The sequence below is a fragment of the Thunnus maccoyii genome, chromosome 21 (assembly GCF_910596095.1).
Source record: "Thunnus maccoyii chromosome 21, fThuMac1.1, whole genome shotgun sequence".
Classification (NCBI taxonomy): Eukaryota; Metazoa; Chordata; class Actinopteri; order Scombriformes; family Scombridae; genus Thunnus; species Thunnus maccoyii.
The window spans coordinates 26,189,944-26,204,658 of NC_056553.1; the positions used below are offsets into that span (position 1 = coordinate 26,189,944).

General features: G+C 39.5%; 1 protein-coding gene across 1 annotated transcript in view; it reads right to left on the reverse strand.

The window, feature by feature from the left end:
* plppr5b (phospholipid phosphatase related 5b) overlaps window positions 1–14,715 on the reverse strand; it is a 173,678-nt gene that overhangs the window by 154,971 nt on the left and 3,992 nt on the right. Inside the window, exon 2 of the mRNA XM_042399259.1 lies at window positions 10,170–10,260. Within this exon, the coding sequence (XP_042255193.1) occupies window positions 10,170–10,232 (63 nt within the window). The 5' untranslated portion in view covers window positions 10,233–10,260. The remainder of the gene's footprint in view (window positions 1–10,169; window positions 10,261–14,715) is intronic.

Consider the following 14,715-nt stretch of genomic DNA (forward strand, 5'->3'; position numbering starts at 1 on the left):
GACTGGAATCGAAACGCTGTTTTTCTGATTAGTGGATGACCCGCTCTACCTCCTGAGTCACAGCCACCACATCACTAAGCGGACATGGATTACAGATTAAACTCAAGTGTACCGCTCCAAAGTTATACATCTTATTTTTATTATAATATAAGTTTAATATTTTATTTGTTTTCTGATTCGTGATCTAGTTGAAAATAGTGCTTTCTTCATTTATAAGAAAGTTTTTTCTATTCGTGATTTGTTATTTCCCCCATTAACTTTTATTATGGATAAAAATTAAGGTAAGGGAGAGTCTGCCAGCAAGAAACACATGTTAAACACATTTATATTTTACATCATTTATCACCATTTCCATTCAGTCACATGTGAGGCTGAAAATTCCTGAGCTTCTGGTTTGATATGAGTTACATCATTTCAATTTTCCCTGAAACATTATAATTTCCAGTGTTCAAAAGACACTCTAATCATGTTCTGGGTTATTAAATAATGAATTCACAATCAGAATATCAAAAAAATGTATGAATAATGAATAAATAATACAAACACATTCTGTCAGTAGAAATGTGTCCTGTGCCTCTGAGCAGGACACAGTACACAGTATAAATACAGAATGCAAGTTTTGATTCCTGTGCAGGTGTTTGTTAAACAGGTAACAGGCTGCAGAGAGAAAACAGCTGCTCTGGCAGTGATAACTGTGAGCCTTTATTAGTGTCAGCACAGTGAACATGTGTACAGACACAAACTCCATCAGAAGTCTCTACAGCTGTTAAAGCCGACTGACAGCTGATCCAGCTGTCATCAGCTGCCGCCGTCATCAGAAACACACGTTGCTTCACATGACGCTTCAGACGAAAGGACTTATTTCTCTAAAAACATATTTCCCTCTCAGAGATCCCTCCTTGTTCATCGATCCTCGCTCCTCAAAGCAGAAATAAGAGCTTTGAGACAGCCTTCAAAATGGTGGATCACAACAACTTGCAGTTCAAGCGAGGAGCGACAAAAGACATGAGATGTACCCCTTGATGCAATTAAGGGAACTGAGATGCACCTTGTGTGTAATGAGCTGGAGATGAGCTTCTCTGATTGGCTGAGTGAATGATTGTGTGATTTAGTGTATGTAGGTTGTTGCAAGGAGCTGATTGGTTCCAGCCTAAAAGCTAGTGGTTAAAGGTCAGCTTCCCCCAGCTCCTGTGGGCTCTCCTCTCTCCACTTCCACCGGCCAGCAAACATGTTTTTGTCTATTCCTTTGTAAAATATTATAAATAACAGTATTTATAGCAGCCTGGAAACAGTAGGGGTGGGTAGCAATTTTGCTTAATCCCCTTAATTTCTCTTGTTTTTTCCTGAAATAAATACTCAAAGGGCTGCAAATTCCTTGTTGCTCATTTTCATGTTGCGCCAGGGTTTCCTCTAGGCCAGGTCATAACACAGTATAATAAAGGACTAAAGCTTCTGATACATATAACATGTAGGTATAGTTTATATAATACAACAATCAAAGATAATACTAAACCCCTCTGCCATTTACACTATAATGAAACTATACAATTCATAGTATTTTCCTAATTTCTTTAATTATACGCTAACTCTACACAGGCTATACTATACAGTCACTCACCAGAAATGCTTTCAGAAAGCGGTCTTAATGTGACTTTTATCCAGTTTTATGCCTCATTTTATGATACACCTTTTAGATTCTGGTTGTTTTAAACTGTAACAACACAAAGGATTTTAGTCATTGGACACCTGACATGACAATGCCAACTATGAACTGTGAGGACTCTGTTACTCCAAAAAGCTAACAAAAAGATTGCTGATCATAAAGGTTCTGTTTGTAGGAATTAGAAATTCCCTCTTATTAGTGACATCTGTGGCTGTTAAATGAGGTGCAGACAACATCCTGGTGCTCGTGGCGTGAGACTATAGCAGGTGATGTCTTTTTCCTCCCCTCATAATTACATGACAGATCTCTAACGTTATGTTTTGTACCGTGTTTCAGTAAAGCGTCTCTCACTCCCAGTCAGTCAGCACACACAGAGGCTCCTGCTGCACTGTGCCCGCTGAGAGCCAATTCGCAACGCCCGACTCACACAAATATGCGTTAATCAACCACCTAAACCTGACCCAACCCGTTAACAGCCAACTTTTGTTTACTAAATGACGGTAGGCTCAGTGAGCTGTGGCTGGGGAGCAATGCACTGCAGTTTTGTTGTGAAATGTGTGCTTATTATGACCTTTCGACTATGAACAGGAAAAACAAAAGGGGTAAGCTATGCTTTGCTGTCGCTCTGGAGCTGAATTTCTGTTCCTTTGTTGAGGCAATAAAGTTGTTTTAGCTGTGTGTGTGCTCAGGAATGGGCAACTTGTCATTGTGGGGGTGTCTTATTGTGAAATGTGTAGTGGTTGATGGAGGCTAGCTGTCTCATTAGCTGGAGAGCTAATATCTGCAGGGTGTTTCTAGAAAGATAGCACCATTTTTGTTATGCTGTTGTGTGGTTATGCCGTTTGTTTGTTGATGTTAGGGGGAGAGAGGCAAAGCACTTTTTGCTGAAAATCTGGCCTGGGTCTTTCACATATAAATCAGTCCAAAGGCTGTTACAGACAACCAAGAAGGCGGGGAAGGTCTCATTTTTTACATTGCATTACTACTCTACCCTCATTGGCAATAAAAAACGATTAATACATGTAAATTGCTTCACAGTTCTATATATAGAGCTTTTAAGGAGGATATCAGACGGCTTTCAGATGAACATAAGAAAAAAGACTCTTTGGTCCAGCTTCCTAGAAGTGGCCTTTGGGCAGTCCAAATGGATTGCCTCTCTCAATGCAACCATCCAGGCACCGTTATGTGGGACAACTCCACCTGTCCATTGCATTCCTCCTGCTCAACACCTAACCATGAGTTGTTCTGGGCCAAAGTGGTGGTCCACAGTTGCATGGGATATTCAGACGGGGCTCACCACCTCACCTACGCCTCTCCAACAGCTACGTCCAGCTGATGCTCCTGCGGTTCCAACTTGTCCTGATGTGAAAACGTCACCTGCTGACACTGCAGCATCTTCACCACTTGTGGCTAACAGTGTTCGGGTGGCTCGCCAGCCCACTGTGAAGCTAAACCAACAGCCCTCATCTCAACTAATGATCTCCTCATCCTGTCGTAGGCCCCTGAAAAAGGCCATGATCAGATGCTCTGGAGGTTTTCCTTGCTCTGAGCCGGCAGAGAAATCCTCTCACAAGTCTGATGTCGCTACTACACAACACATTTGCCTGCTCACCCAATCCTCAGTGAGCAACTTCCATCACATCGTGTGGACACAGATCATGCACCCCTCTGCCAGGAGAACCCACAGCCGTCATCTCCTTGTCCCCTTTTCTCCCCGACCACATTAATAGTTCGGGACTGGAGCTGCTGCACTCACTCCTGTCCTCTATCAACCGAGTGATAGTTGATGCAGGGACAAATGATGCAGCTCGTCAACACTCCGAGCTGAAAATGATTTTAATGTTTTAATAACGTTTTAAGTAGTTGTGGAAAGTCTGCTTATATCTCTGGTCCAACTCCTTCACTGGCACATGGAGCAGGGCATTTCAGCAGAATCCTCAGCCTCCACACCTGGCTCCAGTCCGCCTGCAGAGTTCACAACATAGGTTTTATTGACAATTTTAATCTGTTTTAGGATTGTTTCTACCTCTTAAGGACTTCTCCACATGACTGACTGTTTACACCTTACACACCTCCCCTGGGTCTGTGTCCCTCAGGATGGTGCTGTTAAATGCTCACTCCATTGCACATAAGTCCTTCATACTGAATAATTTTTTCATCCAAAAAGGCTTGGATTTTCTGTTTCAGACCGAGACTTGGCAGAGGAGGTTGGAATATGTCCCCCTCATCAAACTGTGCCTGCCTGATTGTACTTTTATCAGCACAACCAGGACCTCGGGCCGGGGTGGGGTGGTTTTCAGGAACTACTTTCAAAGTCAGATGGTGAGAACTGGGGCTTTCTCCTCGTTTGAACTGCAGATGACCAAAGTGGGTCGTTCAAATCTGTTTTACTGTATTCTAATTTACCGACCCCTGATTATTAGTTCTTTTATGCCTGAACTCAGTGATTTTTTTATCCTCTATCATTAGGTTGAACAGAGTTATTATAATTGGTGATATTCACATAGATGACGTTTCTTGTAGCTTTGCTGCTGATTTTCTTAATGTCACCAAGTCGTTTAATTTTATTCACCATGTGTAGTCCCACAACCATTAGGGGTCACACCTTGGACCTGATTTTTATGCTTGATTTACATATTGATTCTATCTGCTCTGAGCAGCTGCATGTTACTGACCATGAATGTGGTCTGTGCAGCCTGTCTTTTAATACTGATTCTCTGCCCAGTAAAGGTGTTAAGTGCTCTTGCATCTCAGCTGAGAAGTTTTCTGCAGCTTTTGACTCAAGTGCAGTGTTGTCTTTACATGCTGGCTGATGTGACTTGTCTGGTCCACTCCTTTCACACACATTGTTCCATCATTTTGGATAAAGTGACTCCTAGTAAAATGAGACTCGTTCCCTCACTCAACTCATCACCCTGGTTAAATGACAAAATGATAATGTTCCATTACTGTATATTTCTGACCTGCTCCATCCTTATTTCACCAGTAGGTCGCTTAGGTCTTCTGACCAGGGCTTACTGGTTGTCCCTCGCGCTCAACTGAAAATAAAAGGTGACTGTGCTTTTTAAGTGGCGGCTCCAATGCTGTGGAACGGCCTTCCTATAAACATACAATCTGCGGTCTCTGTTGACGTCTTTAAAAATCAGCTGAAGACTCATATTTTGTGTGTTTCTAAGGTATGTTGTTGCTTATGTTTTATAGTTTGTTTCTATTATTGTATCTTACAGACAGGTGACAAATGAAAGGGAAAACTGGTACAGGTCTAAATGCTTGACCCCTACAGTGAGGGGATCTGATGGCTCTGTTATGCTGTGGGGGGCATTTTGCTGGTATGGTTTGGGTCCACTTGTCCCCTTAGAGGGAAGGATCACTGCAAATCAATACAATGTTCTGAGTCATCACCTTCATCCTATGAACAAACATTTCTATCCTGATGGGAGTGGTCTCTTACAGGATGACAATGCCCCCATCCATAGGGCGTAAGTGGTCACTGAATGGTTTGATGAGTATGACAATGATGTGAATCATATGCTATGACCTTTGCATTCAACAGGTCAACCCAATTGAACACCCATGGGAGATTTTGGACTGACGAGTTAGACAGCACTCTCCACCACCATCATCAAAACACCAAATGAGGGAATATCTTTTTAAAGAACGGTGTTCATCCCTCCAGCTTGTAGAATCAATGCCAAAGTGCACTGAAGCTGTTCTGGTGGCACGTGGTGGCCCAACACCTTACTAAGACACTTCATAATGGTTTTTCCTTTAATTTGTCACCTGTCTGTTATATTGTACTATCTTTATGGTCTTATTTCTTTAACAATTTTACTCTTGTGAAGCACTTTGTGACCTGCTCTGTGAAAGGTGCTACATTAAATAACCTTTACTTACTTACTTATAATTTGATAGTTAATTTAATGGTTAAGATTTATTCATGTTATTGACAATTGACCAATCAATAACATTCATTTTATATAACATCAAACTGCTTTAATATTAAATCATTTTTTGAAGGGGCACTACACTGATTTTACAAATGAAAGGAAGTTTACTCAAATGTGGAGGACTATTCAGCTGTGAAAACCCTGGTGATGTCATAGTGATGTCATCAGGGTTATTTCAGTTTGTGCTAAGAAACTAATTTCAAAAAATTTCTTTCAAACAGTGTGTAACAAACTGGGATGTCAGGCTGCAAGGCTGCAAGATGTGGGCACTTACAAAGCAGGGAGGATCAAAAAATGAGACTATTAAGTTGCACTGTGAGAAGTGTAGGATCCAGGAATATGGGGAGATTGACCCATAAATGTGATTAAAAGTCAGGACATCTCAGCCTCAGTTCTGATCATTTTTTTATTAATCTGTCTCCTGCAAGTCCCCAAACTCACAAAATCACCAGGACGAAAGAATGAACAGGAGAATTTGATAACGCCAGTAAACTTATACCATATTTGTCACTGCATCATGTGTTATTTTGAATGATCACACACATCTCAGAGTGGATTTACTCACTTTTATCATGGCCACTTGCCAGCTATCAAATTCTGCCCCATTCATTCATAAATTGTGATCTTACTCTTGTTAAAAATGTTGTACTGTCTCTACCTGTGTTAAACTCCTCTGCAGTCTGACAACCAAGAGCTTTCTGGAGCATCCAGCTCATTTAGATGTAGTATAGGTGCAGGATAATGCACTTGTGTGCGCCCACACTGTTTTCTCAAGTCTCCCCAGAGTGTCTACAGATCTGCACACTCCACCCACACACACACACACACGCACACAATCCTCTGAATTCAAACTACACTCATCTGGCTCTGTGGAAAACTCATTCTGAAAATGATTCTGCACAAGGAGACAGCTGAATCAGTCAGGATGAAGTTGCGGCAAATGAAAAGAAGGGAAGAAAGGAGGGAGGCAAGCTGAGGAGGGAGCGAACAAAGAGAAGAGAAAAAAGGGTAACAGAATGCAGGGAGAGAAGGAAAAGAGAAAGGAAGGGACAAAACTGAAGTAGTAAGGACTTCAATAATCAGCAGATCAACAGAAAATGAATGACAAGTCTGATCACTTATCATATCAACTGCTGGTAACATATAATAACAAATATGGGGATTTGCTTGCTTTATTAGATATTGCTGTGAATTGAATATGTTAAGCTTTTGTTGACTGAACACATTCTCACTGAGGCAGTAACAGAATGTCATGTTAGAGCCACACATTACTTATCTACTGAATGTGTCTATTTAAACGTGGGAGTGTTACTGTATGAATATTCAGCTGATAGTGCTCAACACCTGTGATAGCCAGCTGGCAAACAGATCTCGCCCTCTTTTTTTGGAGAAATAAACTGTAAAAACAGGTACAGGAGGATACACACTATATACATCAGCCCCTGATATTGATACTATATCATAAAAATATCAGAAACTCTCTGTTAGGAAGCAACAACAGAAGATATGGAAGTACTGATCTAAGTGAGGACCATAAAGATTGGTAAATCATGTTTTCTGTGTAATAACATCAAAATTATTACTTATTAACTTTTTTCAATTGAAACACCAGATAACAATAATCAAGTTCTACCTCCCCAAGTAATATCTTTTACTCCACTGACAAGATAAGTGCTGCTAAATGTGAACATAGACAGATGGCGTTCACGTCATCAACGCGACTGAAGATGACAGTATGCAAAGTTGGTTGTGTGAGCACTAAAAACTACTGTGCATTGACAATATAATATTGTATCCTTTAAATTTAAGAGAAGATAACACTATTGATCCCTGGGGGGGATATTAGCTGTTACAGAAGAAGAAACAGACCATGTACAGTAGGTACAGTTTTAAAAAAGTTTTAGCTCAGTAGTCAGCGCAGTCATCTATGATCTGGGAGACTCCAGTTTGAGAGCCGGCACGGGGACCTCCTTCATAAGATGCCTGACTCAACAAATATAGGTACAAATACAAATACTGGGCTTTCTGCACATCGCTAATACAGACAGTATTACATAAGTGTGCTTACTGTGCAATAATGAAGTACACTGTATGTGCAAGACTGACTCCCAACAGAGTGCAGCTCCTCCTTGCTGAGCAGTATTCAGTCAACACCACTCAAGCTAAAGTAGCTAAAATGGGTTTTAATCAATCCCAATAGCGATCTAACCTCATGAACCTTTAGTGGCTGCAGTTAAACACTGCCTGCAGAGTCAGCAGGAGTCAGAATACAACACTGAGCCTGATGTGCTGCAACTGGGAGCAGATGAGACGCAGGCACATTTCACTACAACTTACTGACTGCATCTAAACTTTTCATTTGATGGTGTTTGTCTGTACTTCTGTGTCTCCGTGACTTCCTCTGCTGTCTAACTCTTCTTCTCTGCTGCCTTTTCTCAGAAACTGAGCAATCTTGGGTATTATGCATTAATAATGACCTGTGTTCAAAAGGAAGAAGTGACAACACAGGGGACCAAAAAAGAAAGATATTTTTTTTTTGCTCTTTTCATAATATTTTAGTGTGACACATAAACTTAATAAAGAGCCCAGTAACATTCCTGAAGCAACATCACAAGGGATAAGTCACAGTAACTTTTCAGGTCAACCTTTGCTGTCTTCTATACACACAAACCTTTGCTGTCTTCTATGCACACAATAAGTTCATTTTTTCAATATCAACACTTGCAAAACCACTTCTTAAATATTGAAGCACAGAATGAAATGACATTACATTGATCTACATGTTGTGTGATGCTTTTGTAGATGAACTTAATTTCAAAGCAAGGTGCTGCTCTCCAGGCTTTTTTCTAGTTTGATCATTCATTAACTCCTCCCCACTGGAGGAAGTACAGTACAGCATCCCTCTCAAAGGTCAATTCATATGCAGAAGGAGTTCTTATGGATGGAGACACTTACATTGTGCATCCTGCACAGATTTCCTTGTACCAAAGCAGTTTGATAAGCTAACTCATACATATCATGGCTACAAGTCCTCCAAACTGAGTTACTACCTTCCAAAACTATCAGTATGAGCTTTTTTGATCTGACACTCCTGTCAGCAGGAAGACATCACATTAGTTTATGTTCAAATTTGCTATCAATACAAATTAACAAAATTGGGAGAGGTTAACCTGGGAGCCCTGCTCTTATGTATTGAACTAGTACTGTGTGATGATTTATATACTGTACTGTGAGATAAAGTACAGTTTTTTATCCCAAAAAACAGTGGTGTGCTCAATAGGTAAACGAGAAAAACGAAGGCTGGTGCTTCTGATGAAACCAGGTAGAAATCTTCAAAGGTGAAAAAGAACAAACAAATACTGTCCATCCTGGTAAATATCCCCCTTATCCCCATTATTTATTTATTTAGTTTGTATATTGGGACTGACTACCGAATATGATGTTTTTATATTGCTAGTATTTTAGGATATTGTGTTGATGGGTGTGTACCTGTGTGCACAAGTGTGTATGCATGTGACAAGTCTGAGGTGAGTCATTTCCCAATTAGGCATATTTCCATGAAATTTACATTCATATTTTAACAGTTACTAACATCAAATAATACTGTTATCTAAAAATATTAGCTAAATTAAGTTATAAATGCATTTAAAACACTATTATACTGTATCACTTAGCAACTGACTTTAACACTACCATGCATCAGGAAACAAAACATACATTTCATGACCAGATTAGATTTTTGTTTGTTTGTATCACTCCTCCTTTGTATTTTTTTGTTATCTGATCTACTCCGAATGCGCCGCTCATCTCACGCTCAGTCAGTGATGATACATGAAACTACTGAACCTGTGTTGTCTGATTGTCCTCATCATTCCTGATACTTCCTACAGATACATACACTGCACTTCTGCTATTGGTTCCATTTGTAGCCATGTGTTATTACAACAGGCAGAGCAGATGATAGTGTACTGCTGTAGTGTTTGTAGATTACAATCTCTTCACTCATCAAGTAACTAATCTAGAGTCTACAAATCAGTTTCTACAAAATATCAAGTCGGACTTGAGTATGTGAGGTCCTTACCGTGAATTTGGACTGTCTCAAACAAAAGTTGACAATCATGAGAGAAACATGGCAAAACTGTGCTTTTATTAGACCATCTCACACAATTTGCATGCAATGAACCAGCAAGACTTCTGTTAATGCATAGTGTAGATGCATATGGAAAACCTTAGTCCACGTCTTTCAGTCACATGAAAACACTTTTTAAAAGCCTTTCAACCCAAAAAGTTTTTGCGAAAGTTTCAACATTCAAATTCACTGTATATGTCATTTGCAAAATTGTGAATTTGAACAATGCTTGGTTTATTCAATCTCTTGCCACTAGATGGTGACAGTATACTATTTTTGCAGCAGATCTGTTAGACGCATAAAACCTTGTCCAGTTACAGTAAAGACAACCTTGTTACCTGTGGTGAACTTTCTACACAGCAATTCTTTTCTCAGAGATTACTCAAAGTGCCAAAGCATCCATCTAAATCATCTTTATGAAAAATCTTACCTCCCCTGCCAGTGAGGTGCACAGTTTCCTTCGTTCTTTTCTACTGAGTCGTTTTGGAGGCATGTTCACTTGCTCTTCTTATCAGCGTTAACTGTAAAGAAGAAGAAGCAGGTTAGAATAGACACAACTTGGTTCTTTAAAAATTCTAAAAAACGAGTGTGACAGGCAGGAATTAGATGGAACACATTTGACTGCATGTGTCTTAGTCTAGTGAACAAACAGGATGTCTCTTTAACCCAGCTCTTTGTTCTATATGAATGTGTACTATTAACAATGTTAGTAAACAGTATGGAACTGGGTTATAAGTGTGTCTTAAGACAGACTTGTTCATGCTCAAAATAGAACTGTATAACATCAAAGGACTGATATATGATTACACATTGCAGTGTCACTTCTGTTCAGGGGTCATATACATAACTAATTACAAACTACTGGATCACTGTGGTACTTTTTCCACAGTGACTCAAAATGGATTTTATTCCATCATGTCAGTATACAATCAGTCAAAGCAAAGTGCCTACACAAACACACTGTAGAAGAGATATCAATGAAGCAGTTAGTTTAGTTTATCGTAGGCACATCACATTTCACATACATCAGTAACGGACACATGACATGACCCATAGTTTTTGTTTCATACATCATACTTAGTGGTAGTTCTGACAGTATATGAGTTGGCACACGTAGTTAACTTTTGTACCATCAACACTTTAGTTTGTCTTTAGTTAAGTTGTCTTAAGAAGTTCTAACTGACATTTTTCACCCTCAGCACTGAGTTAGGGTTAGGGTTATGGTTACCAGTGCTGAGGGCGACGCTGCTGGTTGCCACTGATGAGGACATCTGGTCAGGCCTGAGCAAAAGATGTGAAAAAAAGAAAAATACCGGAAGGGGCCAGTCAAACTCTACCGTATGCCTGCCACATCTTGGGTATTTGAAAAAAATGACTGATGCTGTAATTTGTCTTGTGATGGATGTTTGAAACACACAGTTTGGGTAAGAATTTTACCGTTCTCCTTTGTTTTCTATTCCAAATAAGTTTGTCTAACGTGGAGGTTTGTTACAACTTGTCTGATCATACAATCACATTATTACAGATAGAAATGATGGCAAAAACTATGAAATTAAGACCCAGGTTGCAATAAACCAGAATTATCCTTTAAAAAGGTAGATAATGTTGAAGAACACCAGGAACAGGTCTGTAGTTAGAGTTCAGACATCATGAATACCCAAGAGAAGCTCAGGATGACATTCATAGTCCTGCAATCCACACACACACACACACTGTGTATTTACAGACCAGCACAGTATGCACACCCAGCTTGAACTCTAGTGACCTTTATCAAGCTGAGCAGCAGTCTGCTAGCCCTCATTACACAGCAGCACAGCCAATCACTGAGAGGCAGCCTGCTCCAGGAGAACAGTGTGAATATTACTCCTGTCCAACACGCTCTCATGTTTTTAACATATATTGTTCCCCATGTGGGCCACTACACGCCTGTTAAAATACACAAGACTGTGGCTTTGTGATGCATTGTGTGGGGTGGAATCTGCATACAGTTGAACAGCTGAACCCTGGCACTGTTTAAAATGGCTGCTGTTCAGCCAGAAGTAGAAAATGTCACTGTAACCTAAATGCACTTACTAGAAATGATCCCAGTAGTCAAACTGTCTATGCTTCTCTCTCATCATAATGATCTTCTCCTGCACAGACTAACTCCAGACTCACATCACACAAATAAATCTCCAGCCTCTGTTACAGCATCACAGAGGATGCTGCTTGTGTGGCCATGGGGCTTGTGGAACAAACAAGCTGTTGTTTTTTGTAGATTTTGCAAACTTTGTGGGCCCTATCTTACACCCGGCACAAAGCGGCGCCAAGCATGATGCAAGTGTCTTTGTTAGTTTCAGACAGACAAAGTTGTCATTTTCCTGTCCAGCGCCCACGTTGTTTAAATAGCAAATGCACTTGCACCCATCAGTGCGCCCATGGGTGTGTTGGTCTAAAAGTAAGGTGTGGTCAGGAACATTGTTGGCGCATTGCTATCGTGAGGCAGCAGAGAGTGATTGCGCTATTGACCAACAAAAACCTGGTCTGAAGTCAATGTTGCAGTGTTTCACTGTTATTTTAAGGGCGCATTATCAAGACAGTAATATGCACCTACATAGGCAGGTGTACAACATGCACTCTGCCTGTTACACACACAGGACGCGCAGCAGCGCACAAACATGCAAAAGATTACAAATAAAGGATTACAATGTGAAAGGTTATTATTGTGTATATCAGCATATTTTAAAAAATACATGTCATAATACTTAGTCATAATATTTATCAGAATGAACTAATCGCAGTAATGATGGATGAAATTGTTTAATTATTTGACCAAATCGTGGCAATACACGTAGGTATTTAAACAGACGGACAACAATGGATCAGACACAGATCAACTTTCCTGCTGCATCAATACATGATGACATGAGGAACATATGAGGAAATAAATGAGGTGAAAACAATGATTCAACTAAAGAAGGAAATAAATCTGCACAGCTTTTTGCTGCCGCCAGCAGCAGGATCAGAAACTTGGAGAGCTGATCAAGTCTTGATAAATGTGTTAATGATTCTTTACATGATTAAAATATATGATTTAACAACATTTAACAAATATTCTTTAACATTTTTGAGAGTTCAGTGATCAGGTTTCCATACTTTCAGCAATTAAAACCCTGCTGATTTGACCTGTTACTCCATGACTGAACAAAACGATTTTAAAGAAACCAAAGATGTAATTAAAAAAATAAACCTTTTCAAAAACCAAATGAAAATACAGATTACAAAAACTATTTTAATGAAAAAAGCAAATTAATGAACAGGACCTTAAACTGGTTGTCTGGGGCCAGGGGAGGGTCCAGGAGCAGCAGGGGCCAGTGTGCTCGTTATGGATCGTGCACTTTCACTTTGCGCACAAGATCCATTTCCTCTGCAGAGAGGTGCTCCTTCTTACTACTTGGCAAATGCGCCATCATAATAACAACCCACCAAGGTGCAAGTGCACCTGACTTTTAAAGGGAATGGAAGATGACACTCTGATTGGTTTATTGCATGTTACGCCCAAAACACACCCATGATTAATTACCGACTATTGACTATTATTGACTATGGACAATCCCTTTGAACCTTTCGACAATTTTTTCCGCCGTTAAAATAGCAAAAGTAGATTTGGACACACCCTACATGCACTTTAGATGGTTAAAATAGGGTCCTATATCTTTTAATTTCCTCATTTATTTCCTATATTTACAACCCTTTGTCTGATTGATCTATTGAATTGAATTTATTTGATGATTAAAAATACAGAACTACTCTGCACAATAGTAGTTACAATCATCAATTAAAACACAGTAAAGACTTATATCCATTCCAATGACACAACAAAAAACCACAGCACCAGTCAAGACATGTTCTGAGCCATCTATATAATTTAGTGAGAAACATATTTTCACTTGATGCTTCATGTGATCAGTTTAAGGCTTCAAGATTATTCCATCATCCAGCAGCAGAATAAAGAAATGCTCTAAGTATATAAGGAGCAGGGAGACACCAGGGCAGATCACAACTCTGTCATCTGGTCTTGTGTGGCAACCTGATTACAGAAAAAAAAGTCTCAAATCCATCACATCAGTGCTTGCACCGTTTAAGATGCAGGACAGCTCAGCAGTCTATCACTATCATTATCTGTACAGCGATGAGCTCTTTAGAATCTCCAGTTCAAGTAACCTGCATGTCTTTGGCTGTAGGAGGAAACGAGTGCAGCCACATGGAGAACATGCAAAATCTAGCACAGAGACTGGTAGTGATCCTAACACCTGACTCATGACTCCCTGTGACAAATACCTCTCAACATAAACACTGCCAACTTGGTATTCATGTTCATCTTCTTGTTTTGTTGCTTAAAGTCATAAATATGACAGAATATGAAAAAGAGTTATCTATTGGCTGTCATATATTGGCTGTATAGAGTCAAGTAGAGAGAGTGAATTCCAGAGAGGAAACACAGGGCCTAAAAATCAAACTTCATCAACCAAAATTTAAAGAGGCATTCCACAGATTTTACATGTGAAAGTAAATTTAATCGTATGGAGTACAGTGAAAACACTAGAGTGGCACAACTTAATCTTAAAATGAAGACCACAAACTACTTCTTACTATGGAGCCTGCAGTGTGGTATTAGAACAGTTATAGACTTTAACATTGTTTGATTCTAATCAGTTAATATGTTAGTTAATTAAATTTACACTTAAATAATGCACTATAAAACTTAAAGTAAAAGAATAAATCATCATTAAAAGATCATTTAATTTTTCCTAATTAATAATGCAGTTTCCTTATCGTGCTTTAAATGATGGAGTAATAATGAAAGCTATGTAAAAGTTAAAGGGCGGGTTCACAATTTTTCTGTGTGTGTATTAAAACAACAGTCAGGAGCCCAAATGAACAGTGAAATATGTTTTTCTTGCTGTAATCATTCCTCCTGTTCATACTGACCATTA